Source organism: Neopelma chrysocephalum, unplaced genomic scaffold (genome assembly GCF_003984885.1).
Source record: "Neopelma chrysocephalum unplaced genomic scaffold, ASM398488v2 Primary Assembly neopelma1_67, whole genome shotgun sequence".
NCBI lineage: Eukaryota > Metazoa > Chordata > Aves > Passeriformes > Pipridae > Neopelma > Neopelma chrysocephalum.
The window spans coordinates 1,317,929-1,341,616 of NW_020897726.1; the positions used below are offsets into that span (position 1 = coordinate 1,317,929).

Below are 23,688 nucleotides of genomic sequence, written 5' to 3' on the forward strand. Positions count from 1 at the left end.
CTTCATAAATAGTTCTTCAGCTGTCAAATTTATTACATCATGAAACCAGAAGGATTTAAATGTTACTGCTGCCTCATATGCTATTGACTTGAATCTGATATGTGTTCAATCCTCTTTGCACCCAAATGGATGGGGTGGCAGTTTGTCTACATGATGGTTTTCTAAGAAAGATAAGTCTTGAAGAACACAGAGCAATCGTATTTATTTCTTTACTAGTATGTTGTATTTAATCTATCTCATGCAATAGATCAAGTAGCTACAGCACTTTTATCAAATCATAAGGTACAATCAACTGGTTGTCAAGGTACCAGTTGATAAGGGTTGGTTTATTTTTACTTGAACCCCAGATGGAGTCATCCAGAAATGATTCTTGTAGTCCTGCTTTTAGTTGTGCAGGTAGGGATCATGATAAATTGTTAGCTTCTTACACAATAGCCTGCAGTAAGCTGGTAACTTCTGTGGTCAGTGCTTGATGATACTTCACCAGATTGGACATCCATAGCTCTCAATTTGTCTCTATACAACACTTTTCTCCTGCATCACTTTTTTTTCCTTCTCTGGGTTCCTTTGACTTTTTAGGGGAAAATCCTAATGGCAGTGAAACATCTATACCTCAATACTGTCTGAAAGTGTTCTGTTACCTTTCTTGCCTTCAGCAAGTTCATTGCTTATGTCTTAAAGTTCCACATATAAATTATTATTACTATTATTATTCAAGTAATTGTCCAGTACTGATTGGACTCATTCATTCATAGATGCTTCACAGTTTTCTCTTTTTTCTCAAGGAATATTAAAATATCCTAAGATGCATTAGCTCTCATTTTCAGTGATAAATTATTTTCTGCCTGTTTGTCCTTTCTAGAACTTCTTCCCTGCACTCTGCAGATCTTCCCAATTTAAAACCATCTGCTCAGTTATTGTTAACTCTTTGCCTAATAACTTCACTGTGAAATGAGTAATTCTGACATTTTCATGTGGAGCCTTATTAGCAAAGTTGTGTGTTCCTGCTGGGATGTTTTTAGGAGTCAAGGGCATCACCTTCTTGCAGATTTTTTGTGAAAAAAACAGATTGTTAAGTAAAAATCCAGAATCTGAAAGCAAGGTTTAAATAAATCAGGTGTTAAAACTGTTGTGGGCATGTATACCATGTCCATAATGAATCCAGGTCTTTTCTGTAGTGAAGAAGGTCCTGTTAGCTTTTGCATCTGTGTGAATGTTCACAATGTTGTACAGTTTGTTTTCCTTTTTTTTTTTCCTGCCCGCACTGTTATTTTTCTGCTTCCAGCCTAGTAGAAGCAGTTTGAACGTATTCATCCTGACTCAGAAGGCCATGGGAATAGATACATTTTCCTTGTGTAAAAAGTGGAGTGTATATTTCTTTTACATTTCCATACCACTTTTTGCTTTGTTCCCAGTTTTTAGCGTATTTCTTTCTGCTTACAGACAATGAAATAAATTGGGGGTCATGGTACATGTTCAACATCTGTTTGCTTTTTTAAAAACGTATCAGAAATTCTTTATAAGGATTTTAAAGCAAGGAAATAGACAGCTTTGTGGCTAGGATGGCTTTCAGTCAAATTAACCAATGTGATCTTATAATATACAACCAATAGCTGAGCTCTTTCTTGTATCCCTCTTTTCTATTCCCTATGGTCCTTTGGGTGGCAGAGGTGGCAGAGGAAAGAGGTGATGATTAAAAATATTACGCTGGACTTGTTGGAAAGAGAAAAACACTTTTCACGAGTGCTAGAGTTGTTCTTTCTGGTACCAGGAAAAGTATTTCTACATCTCCCCATTCTGTAACTTATGTTTGTGAATTGACAATTGAGTCCCATTCACAGACTAGAATAATTATCACCTGTGTTACTGTAAGTGATTGTCTGCAGTCATACATGAGATAAGATTTGTGCTGAAAAATAATCTTTTATTAGAACAACTGATAACAGCTGGGAAAACCAGACAGACTGAGAGGCAGGCATGCCTTTTGCCTTACTGCTCTCTGTCTCTTGGAAACTGACTCCTGCACTCCAGGGTGGAAGACTAGCCATTAGTGCATTTTGGGAATTCTAATTTTGGATCCTCATTAGACTCTCCCTGTTAGTGAGTAACTTTTATAAATGAACAACACTACCATAAGCTAATGGCTGTATTAGGACCAGGACACATGATATTGTAGTTAATTCATCTTATTTGAGAGGAATTTAATTCAGGTGCTCTAGTAAAGCTGCATGTTGGAGACATGCATTCAGGTAAACTGCAGAGGGACCTAAAGGCTGCAGGACACTTTTGATTGCCAAGAACTGGCTTCTGGGTTAGAGCACTGACTGCTTTTTTGAAGCAGTGTCAATGTTTCCACCCATTTTACTTCAGTTTATTGTCATTCAAGTATTCACTGAATAAATGTGCTTCTGTTGGAAAACAAGTAGCTGAGTAAAGAGGTTGACAGTTCATGATCTACAATAGACTACATTAACAAAATTTTAATATTGGTATTGAGTCGTAGTTATGGTTCGATAAGCCATTTGTCTCAAACTCTAGGTAATTATTAAATAAGCAAAACAAGAAGCTGAAAAGGAAGCACATAAAGAATCTGAATCAAGGAAAAGCAGCAGCTTTTAGGATGTTTGGTAGAACCATTTTAAATATACCTCAACCAAAATAATAAACTTCTCAACATATTTAAGGTAAAATAGAAAGGGAAACCATCCACGTGGTTGGTAAGCCCTTGTTTTTGCAGATGTGACTGGTTTTCTGATTTGCAGAATCAAATTTTGCTGTGAACAAAGGCTTCCTGATTGTCATATCAACTTGACTAGAAAGCTATCCTGCAGCTAGAGAGATATCAAATATTAATATTTGTGCTCATGTAGTCAAAGGTGCGTGGATTAGATAGATCTTGAGTCTGGATATAGCTACAGCCTCTTGTAAAAACCAAATACAATTTAAAAATTACAGTGATAATAAATCAGTGCAGTGTATTTTGTCAATAATTGATCCTAGATAAAAATCAGATACATCCTCTGAGCCTAAGATAAAGCCAGATGAACCAAAGACAATTGGGTTTACAAAGGAAGAAAATATATTCTTACATTTATTTTTTTTTTAAGTTCAGAGTAAGAGGCAGCAGGGGATTTTCTGTGTTAAAGACATATATATACATAGGCATAGATCATTCACTCTGTATTTTAAATACAGGGCTTTACAGGGTATCCTGAGCTGTTGCTTAATGAATGAGTTAAAGTTACGGTTTGTGTCACAGTGCAGATAGATGATGTTGTGCAGGCCTTGAACTTGGTAATGTATCAGAACAGTTTCTTCTTTCATTTTGGATAAATAATGGTCACAGTGCCTGGAGAACATGGAACAGTGTCTGTCCTTCCTGTAATTACATGGAAGTTCCCCAGTGGGTCTGATACGACCTTAATTTTAATAAGTGGGCCTTATGCTTGGATTCCTTCTCTCAAAATAGGCTGCAACAGCAGGACATGTGTTGATCTTTTATCTTTCAGGCAACAGAGGAAGCGGAGGGGAGTTCACTGCTTGTCAGGAGGTCCTTCCTTCACCTTTCCAGGAAAAAAAGTGCTCAAGCAGCAATATGTAAATCTTGGGTACTCACCTGGTGATCCTTCATTTACCTTTTTGCTTTTATGTACACTGGCCATTAAGGTTTGAAGTTTTGATGATCCCCTGTAAGCTCTGTCTTTTTAAAATGAGATTGTCGCTCTTCCTGTAGTGTAACCATGGAAACAGACAGGGAACCCTTAAAGAAAGTGATCGAACATGCTGTGCTAATTAATCCTACCCTTCATTTTTTTTTCAGTTGAAGGATGTGGTTAAATAAATTTTGCATGAGTAAGCATATTTAGATGTGAAAAGGGGTATAAAATATGTAGCAAATTTTCTTGCAGAAGGATATCTGAAAAAACCCTGGTAACTGTCATCTATTTGCATCTGGAGCATCAAAACAAGAAATGCAGTATCATGTTGGTGTTTCACATATATATTTTCATAGCATTCTTTTTATACTGTAAATATATCTGAAAGACGAGAGTATTTTTTCATGTCTCAAGTGTGATGAGAGACATTTGCATTAATTTTGAATCTTTGAGTGAAAGTGTTTAAAATTGCAAATGCCTTTTTTATACAGAGTGTTATTCAGAAAAAGCAAAGGTTGCTTCCTCCCTGAAAGAAAGCAGCTCCTCCAAGGCATTTGCCTAATTCAGGTCCTTTGAGTCCTGCACGGGGGCAGTGACTGACTGAACAGTGGGACTGTGCCAAATTTTCCCCTTCCTAATCTTAGTTTTTGTGAGTGTTTCCCTTGGTTGTTCACTCTTGCTTTCCACTGGGCCGTATAGTTTCCAAAGCAGTGTATGTGCCCAACTAGGAAACAAATTGGCCACAACTGAAAACATATTACTTGTACCCATAAGCCTCCCCGTAAACCAGCACACCTCTTAAACCCTGTGATGCTGTATAATGCCAATGTAGGGCCTCAACTTGCTTTTACAAATGAAAGTTTTGTTTATAAGTTTCTCCATTCTAGTGATGATCCTCGTATAACCAAGAAACCAGATGCAGCAGCAAGCCCCAAGTGAGACTTTCATTGTGTTTTGGGAGTGAAGAAAGTATTAAAGAAAAAGAATAGGCTGGGATTAGCCCAAAAGGGCCATCCTTTGAAAATCAGATTTTACTTAACCTGGAATGGATTAGAGTTGGGGGAGATCTAGAAGCAAGCAGTATGCTGAGGAAACAGCATGGATGGCATTCCCAGCAGGATGGGAGGACTGGTTCCATGCTGAACAGTCACAGAAGAGGAGGAAAGGTGTGCTTGGGCTGACTGTAACACTTGCAAAGCTCTGTCCTGGCCATCAAAGTGGCAGAAACTGGCTGGCAAGATTGGGTGTTGTATTATTTGCAGTGTGACTTCTGGTATGGCAAGTTGAGGACTCCTTTCTCTCTACATGGGAGATTTCTGGAATGTGTGAATCATCAGGTTTGTGTTATGGAAATCTGAGTTCATTTATCATCCCACAAGCTCTAAAGTTTTTTGACAGTTTTCCCCAAAACATACGATGTTGCTGACTTCTTAAAAATGCCTTTCCCCTGCCTGCTTACGTCTCTTCTCTTATCAGAGCTTGGTAGAAGATTAGAGAGGAAGTTGTTTGCAACCAATTTCAGTCTTCCTCAAGCAAGACTAACAAGGAGGACTCAAAGAGGCAAAGAAGGATGGAGTCATTCAACATCCAGAATTCTCAAATCCTTTCATAATTTTTATATTGCTCAGTAATACTAGGTCCATATCCACAAATTCAGGGAATAGTGTTTCAGTTTAGTCACATGAAATATAGATGCTCAGAAACTCAGGCTTGTTAATGGTTCTGTGTGCTAGGAATAAGAACTGTTCACTAGCAAAAATATTAATCTAGAGGCAGAAGCACTGTGGAGCACATGATGTGATCTCTTTGGGGCTGTACCTGGCCAACCCTGGGCTGTATTTGTGAGCCAACTTATTCATCAAGCTGGTGACCAGGTGCACAAATGTAAAAGAAATGGAGGTCTGAACATTTTTAAAAATGGGTTTTCTTGTTTCAAATGTGATTTTTTGAAGAAGAAATCACGGCATACAATGCAAATTATTCCTCTACAGTGGTCTAACTGCTATAATCAGCTGATAATGCAATCTGCTTGCAAGATTTGCCATCATTACTATGGAGATATATTCACTGAGACTAACTGTTCTTAAATAGCCTTTCCAGTGTATTAAGAATAAAGGGGCAAAGCACTCTTCATCTGTGCTCTTTTGAGAATTCTCATGTTGCTTATTTCTTTCTGAGTGTATGACTTTGCTTCCTTGTTTCTGTAAGGTATAAAACATGACCTTTTGTTTTAGTAATTTCATTTGTTTTGTAAAAGGAAAATCAGCAGTTTAAGAAGACACAAAAAAGCATCCAGTAGTGCATTCTCCTGATTTCCATTACTTGTGCATGTCCAGTGTTCCCAGCAAGGGAGTGGATGGTCTCAAGGCAGTAGCTAGGAGCCGATAATTTGAAAAGGCATTTGCAGGCCTGTGATGGGAACAGTTACCTCTGGCCCTGAAAATGTTTTTCCATTTTCTGGAGGAGAGCATCTTCTGTAGGAGAAACATTGTTAGAAAAGTGTGCTCTCTACTGCTGGTTTTAGCATATGATGATCTCTCTTTTACATGAGGTAGATTATGGTTGTGTAGTAATGTGAATTATTTTAAATGACTGACAAGCTTAAAAGACAATTATTGTAAATAGTATATCTTCAGTAGGCCACAGATTTCACTGAAATGATTTCTGAAATTGGTGCACTGCCAATACACATTTGTTGAGAGAGAAGAATTTTTCACATACCATTTTCTGGTGTATTACTACAATATTAATATTTATTTGAATGGTAATGTGTAAGTGTGTCTACAGCTTTCAAACATAAACTTGAATAAGCAAGCTAGGGTTTGCAGTGTAAGCTGTGGAAGGTTTCCTTAGGATTCCCTAAAAAGCCAAATCTCCTCTGTTGCATCATTTGTATGGGAGTTTCCTTATAAATTCCTTTTTCTAAAAAACTCTGAAATCAAAGGATATCAATGCCTGAGGATGAGCAGTTAATGACAATTAAAATCCTTGTTTATTTGTCTAGGTATACCTGCTTATTTGCTTAGGTATACCACCATGTATCTTTGCATCTCTCCTGGACCTGTGGTTGTCATTATGAAAAGCATATTTTATTGTCCCTTCATAATATTCATAGCTCTGTTTAGCCAGGTACCAAATGATAGATGCTACCATGTTTGTTCATTAAGTAACTTACTCCAGTAGTAGAAGAAAAGTACGCTTGCAACATGTCGTCATATTGCGTGTGCTCATATATCCTTTTAGGATTGTAACTATACAGCAAACTCTTTCTTTGTTTTGTTTACATTTATTTATTTGTGTTTACCCCACAGGTCTTGCAAGAGCTAAATCAGTTCCCAGTCATACATATTCTAATGAAGTGGTAACCCTATGGTACAGGCCTCCAGATGTCCTTCTGGGATCAACAGAATATTCCACCTGCCTTGACATGTGGTAAGTGTAGATGATGATGATGATGTAGATGCTTTAGCTCTTGGGTTTTTTGGGCATGTAAAGTAAATATGTAGGGAGATTAGTGATAGAGGTTAAAAAACATGTGTGTAGTAATACATGTGGTTCACCCAGCATCTCCCTAAAGGAATCCTCTCCTGCCACCCCACAGATTCGCAGCTGGTACCTGCTGTTGACACGGCACTAGAAGACCTATTGGTGCTTTGCAAGAGACTGAGTTATTGCTTGACTTTTGTAGTCTTAGTGCAGTATTTTCATGTGATATGACACTTGTTTTGCAGAAGATAAACTTTCACCATGGCCTCCCATAGCAAGGAGAAAACCTGAATTCTCTGTATGTGACCATATAGCCTCAGTTCTTAATCTACTGTATTTGTTAGCAGTAAATCAGTGTGACACATCCCTGAATAGCTTTTTTACAAAGCTACAGATTTTATTCAGACTTGCAGGTTTGGAAGGGCAGTTTGATTTGAGGATTGGCAGTTTGATTGAGGAAGGACTCAAAATTGTACTTCAGCAATCCAGATTATTATTTTTTTTCCTGAGAAAACGACACAAGAATATTGGGGAAGAACACAATAATTACATCTTCTGTGATATTCATAAATGATGTCCTCTTGCACGGAGCTTTTCATATAGGCCTAAAAAAGATCCAGGTACTCAGGGACAGAGGTGGTTTGTTTGGTTTCAAATGAAGAATGATGTCCCATTCCTCTTGTACTTGATTTGTGGCTCTTACAATATTTTTGCTGCCCTGTGCAAACTGAAGAACTATGAAAAGCTTAGGAAAAAAGCCCCAGCAATACAGTTTCTTTCACATGGCAGCAATTTGTGTAGAGGCTCAGCTACTGCCACATCAGAAATCAGATTAGGGCAAATGTGTACTGTATTTGACAGAAGAGGTTTAGGTTTTTACTTCTATGCTTTTCTGAGTTATCTGAGACAGCACTTCCAGTTTGATTGTGAGAGGTGTAGCTGCATGTTAAGGTCACTTATGCTTACTTGGCACATTCAATAGTGAGCTCTGCTGGAGCACAGACAGGCTTGGGGCTGTACTTACACAATGGTTGTACATAGCTGAGCCATAATTACATTAAAACCACTTGGTGGCTTCCCAGAGTGGGAGGAAGGGAGACACAGAGAAACCTGCCCACCATCAGATTCCAAGATAATCTGGTAATTTGTTATGAAAAGTGTGTTTGTAGCATTAGCATTTTTATGCAATTACTGGCATTATGTCCTTATGGCAGATAGTGTATGCACTCCTGTGTCGTTATTGATGATCTACATGATGACTAAACTAGGAAGCCACTTCACTAAATATTTAAATAATGCTGAGGTAGAAAGCACAGCTGTTTCCTCTATTTAGAGAAAAAAAAAGACATAGGGCCTTTGCTATAGCCATGATAAATAACATTTCATGGTTGTTCCCCAGGAACAGAAAGTGGGGCTCCCACTGAGTAGAAGACCAGCTGCATGAAGAAAGAGTCCAAATATTAACCCCTGGACAGTGGCTGGGAAGCAGGTGGCAGAGGCTGCAGGCTATTTTTACACTTCATTTGCTGGTGTAGAGAATTAGAATAGTAACTAAAAGCTAATGATCCACATGCAATGTTACATTCTCCTGCATTCTTTTTTTTTTAAATAGCCACTGGCAATAAAATAATATTAATGAAGACGTACATGCATTAGTGGTGTCAGGCTGCTGATGGAAATCAATGGTGGGCTTTGTGATTTACTGCTGACAGCGTTTGATACAGCAGCATTATGTGACTGTATTATACTACCCATGACTGCATCAAAGAGTTGTGATAACCTTTGATATAGCTTGCTTTTTTTTTTTTTTTCCCTCTTGATGAGGACTTACTAGTAGCTAGGAAAATGGCTTTGCATTGCCTCTGGTGTAACTTGCCCTAATCCTTGAATTTTACAGTCCTTTGAAAGTCAATGCAAGGAAAATAGGCTTCAACACATAAAGGGTTTACGGATTACTAAAACCCATACATAAGTAACACAGAAACATAGGGAAAAAAATCCCCAAATGAACCTATTCTATTTGTTCCTTACAGGAAGAGTATAGTATTAGTAAATGAAGCAATTTAAACAGGTTATTATATCCATTTGATTCTGGTAATGCATGTGCTGCTGCTACATCTGGGTTGCTTACATCAAGAAGTCACTAGGGATATTTTATTTTGAAGTGCAGCTGGCTTTAAACTGTGTTTGCTAACAGCTGGCAATTTTTTTGCATATCCTGTTGTTTCACTTTTTTAAAAAAATACACTCTTAGTCACAGTACAGGTAACCTAAGCAGTTATGGGCTGGGATATATTTTAAATTCATTTTTATAAACTAACATCAGCTATGTTTATTGCTGCAGAAGAAATAAATTAAATTTAGGCCTGTCAAACGTTACAAAAGTGCTTCTTAAGTCACTGTTATGTAACTTTGTAACATTGGTTTTTATACACGATTTCAAATCTGATCTTAGTTCAGGGAAACCTCTTCATACGGAATTTTTCTATCATATTATTAGAAAAATAAATTGTGTTTTTTGAGAACACACTGCTTTTCACACATAGGCTGCTATGAATGTGGATTTGAGTGCTTACTGTAATTCCGTGCTTGCTTTCATGAATATTTGACCAATGACGACCTGCAACAATAACTAAGATATTCATTACATAAAAATGGATCTTGTCGTAGACACAGGTGCACCAAATTATGTTTTTTACACAGGGGATCTTACAAAGGCATCTTTATCCTGTTTCTCCTGTAAACAGTTTGCAGTGGGAGAAATCTGAGAGCAGTAGTCCCAGTATGCCCTGAAGAAATACTTCTTGGGGCCTGAGAAAGAAAAGAGCATAACGGAAATTAGCTCTTTAGCCCTCGATGTTCTTCAGGGTTGTGACTTCCACTCCTAAGAAATGCTGATGTGTAGGATTATGGTATTAAGGTGATATGGCAATAACTATCAAGCTATTGTTAATTAAACTTCTCTCACTGTCAGTAAGCTCTTCAAAAGTTGTATAAGCTGAATTAACTTTTGATTGGAAAATTCTCTAGGATCAAATTCATAGAAATGCTGTTTGGGAGGAAACTGTCTGGGTCTGTAGTTATGGGAAGAGCATTTCAGTTCCTATCTGAAACCTACTTTTATCCTTTGGGAACATCAGATTTACTGTTACTTTTTCACTGCTCGAAATATGTTTCATGTGTGTAAGGAAAGTACCTTATAAAGGTATCTGGATGCAAAAAGAAAACCAGAAAGAACATGTTCAACAGGAAACTATCTCAAGTTGCTCAAGTTCGTGGAGTATTTTCTTGAGGTTGTTTTGCACTCTGCTTTTACTGAACAAGTGAGTTCAACAGAAAAATTCTTGCAAAAAGTGATCATGTAGATTTCAATCCTTCATGAACATAGTATTTCTTAATATAGAAACTGAGCATTGCTACAATGCAAAACAAATTTCTGGAACTTTTAATTCTAGGTAGCTCTGTGACACAGGCAAGAACATGAGCACTCTAGTCACTTGTAATTACAATTACTTCAAGTGTGACTGTAAAGAAATACCTTGAGCTATCATGCTTTCAAGTAAATCAGTTTTCATTCATTGCATCTGCTTCCTGCAGAAATTTTAATGGTCTTTGTCATCACGGAAGAGAAATTCTGATTCACTCATTGCTTCTCATGTGAGAACTGCAATCTGTTTGCCGTATTGCTGCTGTATTTATATCAGACTGTATCGTCCATCACATGTTATTTTTCAGTTATCAAAGAGGAGTGGTCATGAAAGACAAATTCCAACTAAATTCAGCATTTGTGGGTATTCTGACAGTGTGCCACTGTAGAATTAAATCAGATTTTTGTCAGCTAAGGAGACAAAAGTCCCTTGCTTTTCATTCCTGCCCCCCAAAATTGATTTCCTTAGTTCTGTTTATAAGCAGGATCATATAGGAACATGATTTTTTTTTCTGAATAAATCAGACAACATAAAAGTCTCTGTACCCTTCCAACATGTTGTATATTACTAGGGTTTTATGGAAGAGGCTGCAGTACTATATCTTGGTGACAATTACATAAAAAAATAAATCAGCTGGTTTTTGAGTGGGAGTGTGAGTGGGCTTTGTGTTTTATTTGTTGGTTTTGTTTTTTTTAAATTTTGATATATTCAACAGTACTAACTCTGTGTTCTTTGTGAAACTTGAACGAAAACTCGACTGTTCCTTTGAATTTCAGAAATCTCACCAGGGGGATTGCTGAAAGCAGTTACTTGGTTTTCATAAAATGCCTTCCAAATGCTGTACATGGAATGCAGGTTTAATGACCAGATAGAAACATTATGTGAAGATCCAGCATAGGTCTTCACCATGAAGGCCATGCTGAATGTTATCAGCTGTGCTGTGCCTGCTAGAAGGCAGATATGTTCAGGGCAGAAAGTTCAACAGTTTAAAACATATATAGTAAGAATTCAGGGTTTCTATATTCTCAATTTAAGTTTAAACTAAAACTTGGGTTGGAAACAGCTCCTCATTTTGAAGTGTGTCTGTAGTCTCTTTTATGGCTCCATCAAGAAAAATCACAATATTAACTGAAGGGAACAACCCTTATAATCTCTTATATATTATGCCTTACCAGAGCTGTTATGCTTTTCTTTTTTACAGTGTTCAATTACATATAGGCTGGAAATTCTTGTAGCAATAAGGATTTTGTTACACAGAGACAGGAATGTGAATTCTTAAGCCAAACATAGAAAACCAACCCACCAGTAAGCAAGTTAATTTTAAAGGAATACCCTCTTGAATTATAAAAGCTGTGCAGGGGAAAAAAAAATAAAAGCAGGTTCCTGAGGCATTCAGCTTCATTTTTACAGGCTCATTTACTATGTCAATTCAAATGCAAGAGTAACTCGTTTAGCTGTGCTAGTAATTCTTACTCTGTATGTGACAGCCAGAGTCCAAGGAAATTAAGCAGGACAATAGAAGATCAATATTATATGGTATGGCCACATATGGTCTTATCAATACTTCAATGGGTTTAGTTATGCTTTTTGTCATCAGAGAGTAAACCACCCATTTCAACATTAAATGGCTGTCACTTTTACTTTGCAAGGTTATCCTGTGACATTGCATTGGAAAGATCTATGAACAAATTTGCAGCATTTGGCTTGTTTATCCAAACTCAGAAGTCCTATAAAGAGAGTAGCAAAATCTGAACTGGATACACTGAAATATGTTAGGGTAATATTCTTTTGTCAGAAATTATTTTTCAAGTGCTGCATGAAAATGTTTTTGTATGCTGCGTATGCACACATTACACCTAAATAACACACCCTTGGAGATGGATGCACATCAAAGCCTGTATTTCATATTTTAAGAATTTTTGCATCATCAAAACGAGAGATGGGAATGCAAGTCTGTTAATGCAAGTCTGTTTCCTGAAGAATACTCTGAAGTATTTCAGCTTGTCTAGTTTTACACAACTGTAACTGTGCTTCAAGTCCATTGGGAGGCTGAGGTATAGCACAATTGTTAATTGTATTTCCCTATCACTCACCCTAAAATTTTTATTTCCTAAAGGCATTCTGCTATTTCTGGTTATACTACCTTGGATCTACCTACAGTTCTGGGAACCATTAAAATCCCAATCAGTTGTCCCTGTCCTTCCTTTTGCATAATTTTAAGTACAGAGTCATCATGTTCTCCCTGTCCCTTGGGTTTTCATGTAGCCAAGAATGACATCATTTTCCTAATTTTTCCTCACAAAGCAGCTCTTCTGGCATGAAAATAGTTTTTGCTTTGCTCAAAAATATCTCTAACCTGTTTAAAAGTCTGTGAGGTCTGCAAAAACAAGATAAAATTTCAAGGCCTTGTAGATGCTCTATCTCTTTTCTCATTTAAAGTGTGTGCACTTATGGTTTGCGATGCAGGGATCCTACTATAGACTCAAGTTTCTACTTACTGTGAGCCTGAAATTCATGGATACCACTGGGACATCAAGAATGCCATCCAGCCATCTTGCAGCCTTCATGTGCTCTAATTGCTTTCTGGGTATTTCCTATCCATTTCCTAGTTCAATGTCCTACTTTTTTTGTTTTATTATTATTATTATATTTTTTGTTTCTATTCATTTAAGCTTCCCATTCTGTTGGCTTATTCATCAATGTGCCAAACACCATAACCCTTGAAACCAAGGATAAGTTTAACTTTCAAGTGGGTTGAAGGGAACAGCAGTCTTCCAGCTCAAATCTTGAATGTTTGTGTTTCTCTCCTGAATGATTTTAATAACCTTTGGATTTTTGTATTAGGTGTTTATTTAACTGCAGTACCCTTTCATTTCAGCTTGGGACTAAATGATGTACTAGGTTGCACAGGAGTCCAAGACACATAATAGGATTCTTCTTTCCAAGCAGGAAATTTTTCTTCAGTGTTGTTTGCAGTTCTTACTTGGTTTTTGGCTCATACTTGTATCAGAACCACTAAAAGTGGAAAAATTTATAAATAATGTAAAACAATACAAAATTTGGCAAAATCTTACTGCTGCCTTTACAGCATTTCTGTTCAAACAGCTAGATGAAGATTCTCTGCAGATTTGTACATGCTCTCAAATGATACACTGGTTTAATCAAAAGCCTGTTTTCTGGTTGCAAGAATAGAACTCTAATCCTCTTTTCTTTAGTCTAAATTCAATTGTTTTATTGCTCATCTTGAATAAATGGCTGCTGGCTGAAATCTTGAATTTTTCCTTTCCTGAGATGCTGATCATGTTTGTAAGTATTTGACTAAGATATATTGTGCCTATCTGTGCCTAATGAAGCACTAACCAGACTAAATGATAAATGGCAGTTTAATCAATTCAGTTCATTTGGTAACCAGCAGAAGCATATGGAACATAAATTTAAACCTCTCTTTTATAAACACCTAATTTATTCTAAAATTTGACCATAACTGTGCTTTTCAAAGTTTTCTTCTACTTATCAATGCCTGAAGAGAAACTTTACTTAATATAGCTCTGCTTTGAGGATGTAGAATTAGAAAATAGTGATGTATATTTAATTTTCTTCTTCAAGAAATTTGACTACCAACTCTCATTTTCCTAGAATGTAAAATTATTTCATTGGTTGGTACTGGTCAAAGCCTTCAGAAATGGGTAAAGCATGGGTAATCTGCTGATAATCTTAGTTCAGTGGCATCTGTAAATGCTCAGCCCGAGCCTTAACGAAAATATGCAACTTGTTTTCATTAAGTTTTTCTAGAATCACTTCCTCACCAATATATGTACACATATTCCTAAAATTAAATGCAGCTTTCTGAATCCATCATCATGATGTCTAAGCAATGAAAAGGTATGTAATTAGTACATTCCAAATAATTTACTTCTAAAAACAAAGTTAAGTTAGAGGTTATGACTGTAATTTTCTGTTACAGAAACACAATTCTCAATTTTAGGGGGAGGTGGTACCATAGTTAGTTTTACAAATTCTTAGTTCATTTTGATATATAGTTTGGGGGTTTGAACACATTATTGTTTTGAATGAAGAGGGGTTTTGGGTAGTTGCTTACACAGACATGGTACAGCATATCTAGGTGTTTGCACATGGAAGTTGTAGAAAAATATATGCAGAAAAATGTAATTGAACAAGCTAAAGTATATAATCAAATTCTTCATCATGTTGGTAGCTAAGAGGGATGTTTTCTCTTAAGATTATTTTTACTGAGGGAACAAGAAACTCTTGAGCTGTTTTCATCCAGAAAAGATGCAAATGTTTATAATTTGTTTTCCTTTTGAGATGCAGGAAGTTCACAGGTTATCTGGAATTTGAGTTAGAGTCACAGAAGCTTTCCTCAACGTTACAGAATCTATTCTTTTGTGCTCTAGTTAGTGTGTCTCAGATATTTTTTCCCTCTGATTTCCCAGTACTTCTACCACTGACTTAACTCAGTGGGATGAGGGAAACTTGTGCGAAGTACTTTTTGTGAGAAACCAAGTACAGGAGCTGTAAGGAGATGACTGTCGTGGCGGGGAGAGGAGGGAGTCTGTATCTTCTCAGCCCATTGCAGCACCTCTCAGCCAGAGCTTGTGGGGAATGGGGTCAGCAGCCTTCCAGAGCTATGGGCTTTGAACTGCTTTCGTTTGTGCTGGCAGAGGGGAGAAGAAAGTCCAAGCAAGCCCATCCCTGAAGTTATCAGCATTTGGGCTTAGCTTAGTTCTGTGACCGTGAGCAGCCACATGCCCCTTTCCTTTTTAGTCACCTTTTTCCAGATTCTCCTCCTATGCCAAGCCCTTCCAGTGTGCTTCCATGCCATTGTCCTGTCCCTGTCTCCACTCTCACACATCTCCAGAAATAATTTGGGAGCATGACTGTGCTGCTGGGAAGCACTAATATGGAGATCAACAGCTGTGCCTTTATTGGTCTCAACACCTATGAACCAGGTTCCTGCTACCTCTACACTTGCCTTCAAACACCTGAGAAGTATTCATTTGTATTCACTGGTTTTATTAAATGCAGGTTTGTCCTTCAGCCTGCCATCAATTAAAAGAAAATATATTATTTAAATGCTGGTAAAGGATGCACAAGTGCTGTTGCTAGCTATGTGGTCTATAAGAAATCTTTCTAACATTGCATACTTCTTTTTTTTCTTCTGTAGGGGAGTGGGTTGTATCTTTGTAGAAATGATTCAAGGGGTCGCTGCTTTTCCAGGAATGAAAGACATTCAGGATCAACTTGAAAGGATATTTCTGGTGAGTTCTTTATTGCTGAAGTAATGTGCCTAAGAAATGAAGCAAATTATTGATTCATAAATGTTCGCATATTTCTTTGTGTCAGGAATTAAATTATGAACAGACCCAAGGATCAGAAGCCTAGTCCACAAGCTCACTTGACATATTTTGTGTTAAAAGTTCAGTTTCTAATTTTTTTCAAGCAATATTTTTTTTAAAAATAAAAGTTTTTATGCAATTGTGGAAAAAGTTTTCTAAATGTAAGGCAGTGGAAATCCAGCTGATTTGTCATCCTCACTTTGCAAGTTATCAGAAATAACAACTCTGGATGGTGGTTTATTAATATTCTACTAATATTGTAGTGTCAGTGGAAAGTGTTTGTTGTGAGACAGATATATGAAGGAAAAATAAGGTAGGAGACAAAGTGAGAACCAGAAAGGAAATCTGAAATTACACTGTAAAAGTTTAACAGGAGTCCTTGACTACTGCTTCTGCAGTAGTCAATGGCCCTGGTTGGGCCATTCATAAGGTATGTGGGTTGCTCATAGGCACTGATAATACATCCACATTAGGAGTGAAAGAAGAGCTAGTTTGTCTCAACCATAGTCATCACTTACACATTTTTCTTCCCAGCGTTGTGGGTTTTGGGTTTTGTTTGTTTGCTTGGGGTTTTATTTTTATTTGCTCTTTCTTCCATTGTGCTCTGGGTTTGGCAGTTCCCTTACAAAAGGCTCAGGAATAACTTTTCTTGACTCCCTGGTGAAGGTCTGTATTTACATGCCTCCTGGGAGCATTGCTCTTGTGGAGTAAGTTTATTCAGGGAAGCCACTTCTCACCCAGATGAGCCAGAGTGGCTCCTGGTACTGTGGGGTGGCCATCAGGGAAAGTATTGCAAGAGCAGCGTCTTCCCTCAACATGGTAATCTCTGGATTGCTTCTGACTACAAATTTAGAAAAGAATCATACTGTTGCTTTCAAAGGTGATTTTGTAAGTAGTCATTTATTTTAAGTGCAGAGGATTTATTTGGTATTCATTTTTGGCCCACGGGGAGATAAAGAAAGTATTTCATAATCTGTTTAAAAAATTTACATTTTCATTTTACTCAAACTTGCTTGTACTATATCTCTTTTGTTGGGACATCAGGGAATTTAGCAACTGCTTTTATGAATGACTCATAAAAAATACTTCTCTAAAACAAGACCTTATTTGATTGTGATATAAAAAGAACTCATTTTCTGTAAAATCTTCTGTTATTCTGCCCTCTTGGCTAATACCCTGAAAATTCTGTGCTATGGAAAAATAGCTGTGCTACAACATAGACTGGGAGCAGCACTTCTGAAAAGTTCCTGTGACGTGTCTCATTGCTTTGTTTGTTTGCCAGCTTCTGTATTTTAAGCTTAGCAACTTCTGAGCCAGTTTCCATCTTTTGCTATCTTAACTTATTATGCTTCTCATTTATTGATCTGAAATTTTCTCCTTATTTATAGAACGTGAAATTTTGTAACTAATAAATTCCTCTTTCAGACTTCATCTCATTTGTTGTGGTAAAATCTCAGTGACTGTTTTTGCTGTGGAAATTAAGGGCGCTTCTAACAGCAGAAATCTCTTCCTTCAAGAGGGCCTTTTTTTGCACTGTATTATATGAGATTGTATGATACAGTGCAGAAAAGTGATAGTGATAGATATATCATGTAAACCTATTTTTGTAAGACTTTTGTAAACCTTTTGTATATTTCCATTCTCTTCTCTATCCTCACAATTATTTGTGTGTTGAAATGCCAAGATAAATATAATCTAGGATGCGTTTTGAGGCCTGCCATTTTTTAAAATTCTGTTTTAAAACTGCAGCTGCAAATACTGAGAACAGCGCTGAAATAACAAGGGATAATTTGTTGATAATGTTTCTTTAATTTGATCTGTTGCAAACCTTCAAACAAATAGATAAAATTTTGGACTGGATAGTTTTATGGTCCACTGCAAATCAGAGTTAATTTTTAAATCCCAATTAATTAGGCTTTCTAATGGAAGTGTCTAGTTACCCTTAGCTAAATAGTTTCAGTGAGTGCCTTCCTAATGTACTCTAAGCATCATTAAGAATTTAAGTTATCTATTAAAAGTTATAAAACAAAGGATTATTCTTGTTTGGTTTTGTATTTGAACAGAAGGATTAAATTCATTAATTCCCCAATGAATCAAGTATAGTGTGGTAGTTAATAGCACTGAAGTACAAAATTAATCAGGTCGTTTTACCAGATAACTAATACAATTAACTCCCACACACTGAGTACTTACACAGCTGGGAAAGAAACAGATTAGCCAGTAAAAGACTTTTCCATAAAGTCTTCCCATAGTTCGTGTTTTCAACATTCTCCAGTGATGGTTTTCTTAAAACAGAGGGTTGTCTTCTGAAAGTGGCATAAGGTACAGTCCACCTTCACACTAATCCAGTAATCCTTTTGTTCTTCTGAAATACACAACTTGCAACAAAAGGTATATTAATCAGTGTCATATCTGTTGCTAATTGTTATTAGTCACAGCCACATGTCCATAGTATGTAAGAGGTCAGGTTACAGCTTGAGGCTTTTAGGGAAGTGGTTGTATTGTAGTAGTAAAGTCACAAAATGCTAAGAAATAATAGCAAGGAAAAGTGAATAAAATTTAATGTGAATAACAGTTTAAAAATCTTAAATGTCTGTTTGATTTCCTATTGTATAGTGCCTATTATTATGTAAATGAAATTAAAATCCATTGTGTCTATGCTGTTTTAGCGATTATGAAGTTGAAGTCAGAGAGAGTCTCTAAATGTTTTTGTGTATCTCTGCCCCTGGCCTTCTTCACATATCTACATAGCAAAAGTAGATGCAACCCAGCATACCACATATGTTTCTTCCTCATTCTGACTGATGTTTATTTATGTTTCATAATGGCTTAATTAAGTGATTGTATATAATACATTAAGAACAGACGTTGATCTTTCAGTTTTGTTTAAGGACTTTTCTCTTTAAGCTTGTCTCTCCTGACTTCTATTGTTTCAATTTGTGGGGTTTTAAATGGTAATATACACTGATTATTTCTGTTACAGCAGCTGTTTATAATAAGCATTCTCAGGTTCCATTACAGCCATAGGTCTCAATAAAATAGCAAAGGTTTATATACAGAATCTGTTCTCAGAATGGGACCAGCACTTAGAGATGTTAATGAATAAGCAGGCTGCAAGTTTTTATTGTCATATTTGGGATCTGATAATATGAATTCTTTTTTCCGCCTATACTTAAAAAGTGTTGATAATCTCTTTTAAAAAAACTATACTTATCAAATAAAATGGGAATCACACATATAAGTAGGTTGCTTTTTCAATGAAGTTTAGCGGTGAATTAAATGCCTTAATGCAGAGACATTTTGGTTTATCAGTGTACTTTTACATCTTTGCTCCTGCTTTTTTCCTATATATGGAAACTGAGGTTACTTTCTGGATAGAAATGCATTATAGAAAATGAGAGAGTAAAGTGTAAAAACATAAAATTAAATCTTAAAATCATAAAGATTGGAAAAGACCTCCAAGATCAATGAGTCCACCCTTTGACTGAACACCACCTTGTCATCTAAACAATAGCATTAAATGCCATGTCAGTTGTTTCCTGAACACTTCCAGGGATGGTGATTCCACCACCTCCCTGGGCAAACAGTTTCAAAGCCTGACAACCCTTTCAGTGAAGAAATTCTTCCTGATGTCCAACTTGAAAATCCCCTGGCACAGCTTGAGGCCATTTCCTCTTGTTCTGTGGCTAGTTGTTGTAATTACAGCCTGTAAGAGCTAATGAGTCTTTTGCCTCTAAGTATCATACTAATGATGTACCATCATCATTTCCAGCAAACTCTTTGCTTTGCCATTCTCTGAGACAAGCAGCTTGAGGTTTTTTTGCAAGGTGCTAAGTCTGATGGACTGATAATGTGATGCGGTAGTCTCAGCATTTCTGTTTAGTCTTGTAATATGTGCACAAGACAAGAATGAAGCTTCAATGATCAAGTACACGTTGAGCAGTTAAACCATGAGAACAGGAAAAATATGTGATGCAATCTGTTGAATCAAATTAATACTACACAAAATTGGGAAATAGCATTTGGCTTCTGATATGGAATCTTTATCAGTAGTTTATTTCTGTTGATCATTTTTTAGCATACATATCTCTATATGCAAACTTTGAGGTTTTCTGATCAAGGAGAACCTGCCACTGTAAATATAAAATTTAATTATATCTAGAAGTAAAAGCTTTACCAAATGCCTTCAAGTTAGCCCTGTACCGGGGAGAATTGACAGCTCCTTGGATCTGGTGATGATCAGCATGAATTAGTTGAGTGTTAAAGCTGATTACACTGAGCAGCCTGCAGTATGCCTGTGAATGCCTTATGCTGAATCACACTGGACGTAGCAACTTGGTTACAGCTCTCATTCTTATATAAGGATATGTTTTTATACTTGCTGTTCTTAAAGATTCAAAGTAGATCAGAGTTGAATTTCTTATGTTAGCTCAATTTTTCTTCTGCAGAGATTTTTTTTAAGTGGGAGATATTTCTATCTTTTCCATTTTATGTGAGCTTTCTGAGAACCACTATAGATCAAAGTGAATTTTCCTCCCAGGCTCCGACACCTTGCCGATAAGGGAATAATCTTCAGTGCGTTGGCTGAACTTTAGTCTTGATGCCAACTACACTGCAAATTAGATTTCACTGCAAGAATAATGCACAAAGAGTTCTCCTGATACTTTGTAGACCTCTGCACAGGCAGGACAATGGCATTTAGATGCTGTTTTATCTGTAAATGGGCATTAACTCTGCAAACATCATTCCGGGAAGCATGCACACCGCAGGAGCATCACACTGCAGGTAACATGTCACGGCAGGAGTGGAAATTTGCAGCCAGAAGCTTCTGTCTTTCCTGAGGTGTCTATCAAACAAGCTGAGGACTCCTTTCTGGTATTGGATGCTATTGCTCTGTTGGGTACCATAACGCACAGTATTAAAAAGTAATTAAAAGAGAACAATATCCATTTGTTGAGCCCAGCAGCCTGATATGCCAAAGGGGGACACCAGAAACATGAGCTTTCTGCACGGAACTGTTCAGCAAAGACACAAAGTTTGCTATTTCAGATAGCTATAAAAAATGACGTTTTCTTTTTCACTGGCAATGGAAGTGTTACTTTTGTTATTGAAGATTTAAAAGGCTAGCAATATTATTTTTTTACATATGTATACACATCCAGGAATATGACAAGCCCAAAGCGTCTTGTTTATTGTAATGCAGGCTAGTAGTGTTTCGTCCATGACTCTGATGTTAACAGGGATTTGTGAAGCTGCAGAGCTTTCTCCCTGTTATTCTGTATCTGGAGGTTTGCTTCGTGTCACTGACGTCCTGAAATAATACTGTTTAAGAGCTTTTAAGCTTATGACAGACCCAAAGAAAACGTGCTTTCTGGTACATTGTATTAATTGCATCTTTTGGGAAGCTAGCAATGCTAAATCCAAGGGAGGAGTACTTTAAACCATTGAGTTTTAATGTTTTTCTGTGTAATCAAGTACTTAATCAAATTTATTGTTCTTTTATTTCTGTTTCATTATTTAAAAAAAGTTTTTCTGTCACTCAGTAAATACTTTGACTCTGAAAAACAGCTCATTCATCTCTGATGGAACAGATGTATTTGTGAGGCTGGACCCAAGCCAAAATTTTATTTTGTGTAGGCGTGGTATCTATGGTGCCATCTATGGTGAAGATGATGAACCTGGTTGGAGAGAGAGTCTTCATCTTTGTAATATGGATAGTCCTTGCTTAGAGGGGAAAGTTTGTGTTTTCTTCCCATCTCTTTCCATTTTCTTCCCACCAATGATTTCATGAGGAAAATGAGGGGTTTGTTTGAAACTAATTAAATAGAAACCTGACTGCTGAGTTCTATCTTCTATAACACAGCATGTAAGTAGAATAAGAGAAGCGCAATCCTGCTAATAAATCTACCTCTTCTTTGCTTTATAATAACAATATGCAAAATATTTCACTTCTCTTCACCACCACTGAAATTAATTTAATAAATAACAGGCTTCTCTACCTATGGGTCTTCTCTTTGAAGTTGTTGATGCTTGTTCAGTATTTTACTGTAGTTGCCTGCAGGTTTTGCACTGATACTGCTTTTACAAGGTTCCTTTCTGGGCTTTATGTCTTATGCCAAACTTCAAATGAAGGTAATTCTAAACTAGGAAAGTATGAGCAAAATTAACCTTTAAAATTAACTTTGAAAAAACCAAACTAAATCTTCTATGTGCTCATGCTTTGTAAAGGATTTTGGTAATTTTTTAAGAATTCTTTTTAAGGAGTTTTAGCTCAATTTTTGCTCTCCTACTGCACTATATTGTTTTCTATATCACTGCATGGGTGGTCTTTTCCCCATATAACACGGATCAAGGTATGTGAGCTAATTTGTGTTCACTTTTCATAAAGAACTCCCATCCTCACCATGTCTGAGTAGCAATAGTCTGTGGTGTTCTTTGCCTGATATCATTAAACCCATATGGTACTGGGCAAACAAACTAGGCCTAGGATTTAAAAATAGCAATCTTGTAAAAATGTAGGACATTTTCTGGAGGAATATTGCCTACGTGTGTCAGGAAAAAAGGCATATGTATCCTGCACTCTGTTAACGTTTCTTTTGGGAAAGGGGACATGTAACCTCCCATTCATCCATGTTTAAAGTCATAAAAATACTGACCAGTGTCTTATGGACACTTGCCAAGGGATCTACCAGCTGGTAGCAGGAGGGAAGAGGAGGAGAGGAAGTAATTAATGAATATGTAACCCCATCTTTGTCTTTCAAGGGCTGGCTGGATTTTAGGCCAATCAGTCACACAACCTGATGCACATAGGTGTCATCTGCTTGCAAGATGTCCAGCCTGCTAATTCTGAGCAAAACCCTGAGCGTGGCTGAGCTGGCATTGAAGAGCTTGGCTTATTGTCAGCTTGGTAGTGCAAAACATGAGGAGTAATTGGTTATCAGGAAAAGAAAAAAAATTAAGACGTGGTTCAATGGAAAACAATGGCTTTGTGGTTTACTTTGGAATTGGAATATTTCTTTTCTATCTGTCATGAGAAAAGAGCTATAATTGTAAGGAAGCTGGATGCCAGGTATCCACTAAAGCCGCTCTTTCCCTCCCCTCTGCAACTGGACAGAGGAGAGAAAAAAACCAGTGAGGGATTCATGAGTTAAGCGCCTAGAGAGATCACTTACTGATCACCATCACAGGCAAAACAGACTCAAAGTGGGGATATTAATTAAATTTATTACTGACAGGATCAGAGCAAAAAAGTGAGAAGTAAAATAATCTTAAAAACACCTTCCTCCCACCCTTCCTTCCTTCCAAACTCTACCTCCTCCCCCCAGTGGTACGGGGGCAAGGAATGGGGGTTATGGTCAGCTGTTTCTGCTGCTCATCAGAGAAAGGAGTCCTTCCCCTGCTTCCCATGAGGTCCCTCCCACTGGAGACCACTCCAACGTGAGTTGCCTCCCTTGGGCAACAGTTTCTCATAAACTGCTGTCCCATGGGTCACTCCTCCATGGGGTGCAGTCCTTCACAAGTGAGCTGCTCCTGTGTGGGTCCCCCACAGGGGCCACAAATTCTTCCCAGGAAAAAACCTGCTCCAGCGTGGGCTTCCCTCTCCATGGGCTGCAGGTCCCGGGCAGAACCCTGCTCCATCTTGGGCCTCCCATGGGGTCACAGCCTCCTTCGTGCATCCACCTGCTCCACCATGGCCTTCACCACGGGCTGCAGGGGCCTCAGCTCCAGCATGTGGAGATCCTCCTCTCCCTCTTCTGCACT

At 37.4% G+C, this 23,688-nt stretch overlaps 1 protein-coding gene across 3 annotated transcripts in view; it reads left to right on the plus strand.

Moving 5' to 3' along the window:
- Positions 1-23,688, plus strand: part of CDK14 (cyclin dependent kinase 14) — a 313,384-nt gene that overhangs the window by 176,068 nt on the left and 113,628 nt on the right. For all 3 annotated transcript variants that reach the window (XM_027684701.1, XM_027684704.1, XM_027684703.1), the window contains 2 exons: positions 6,968-7,088; positions 15,756-15,849. In XM_027684701.1, coding sequence (XP_027540502.1) covers positions 6,968-7,088; positions 15,756-15,849 — 215 coding nt within the window. The remainder of the gene's footprint in view (positions 1-6,967; positions 7,089-15,755; positions 15,850-23,688) is intronic.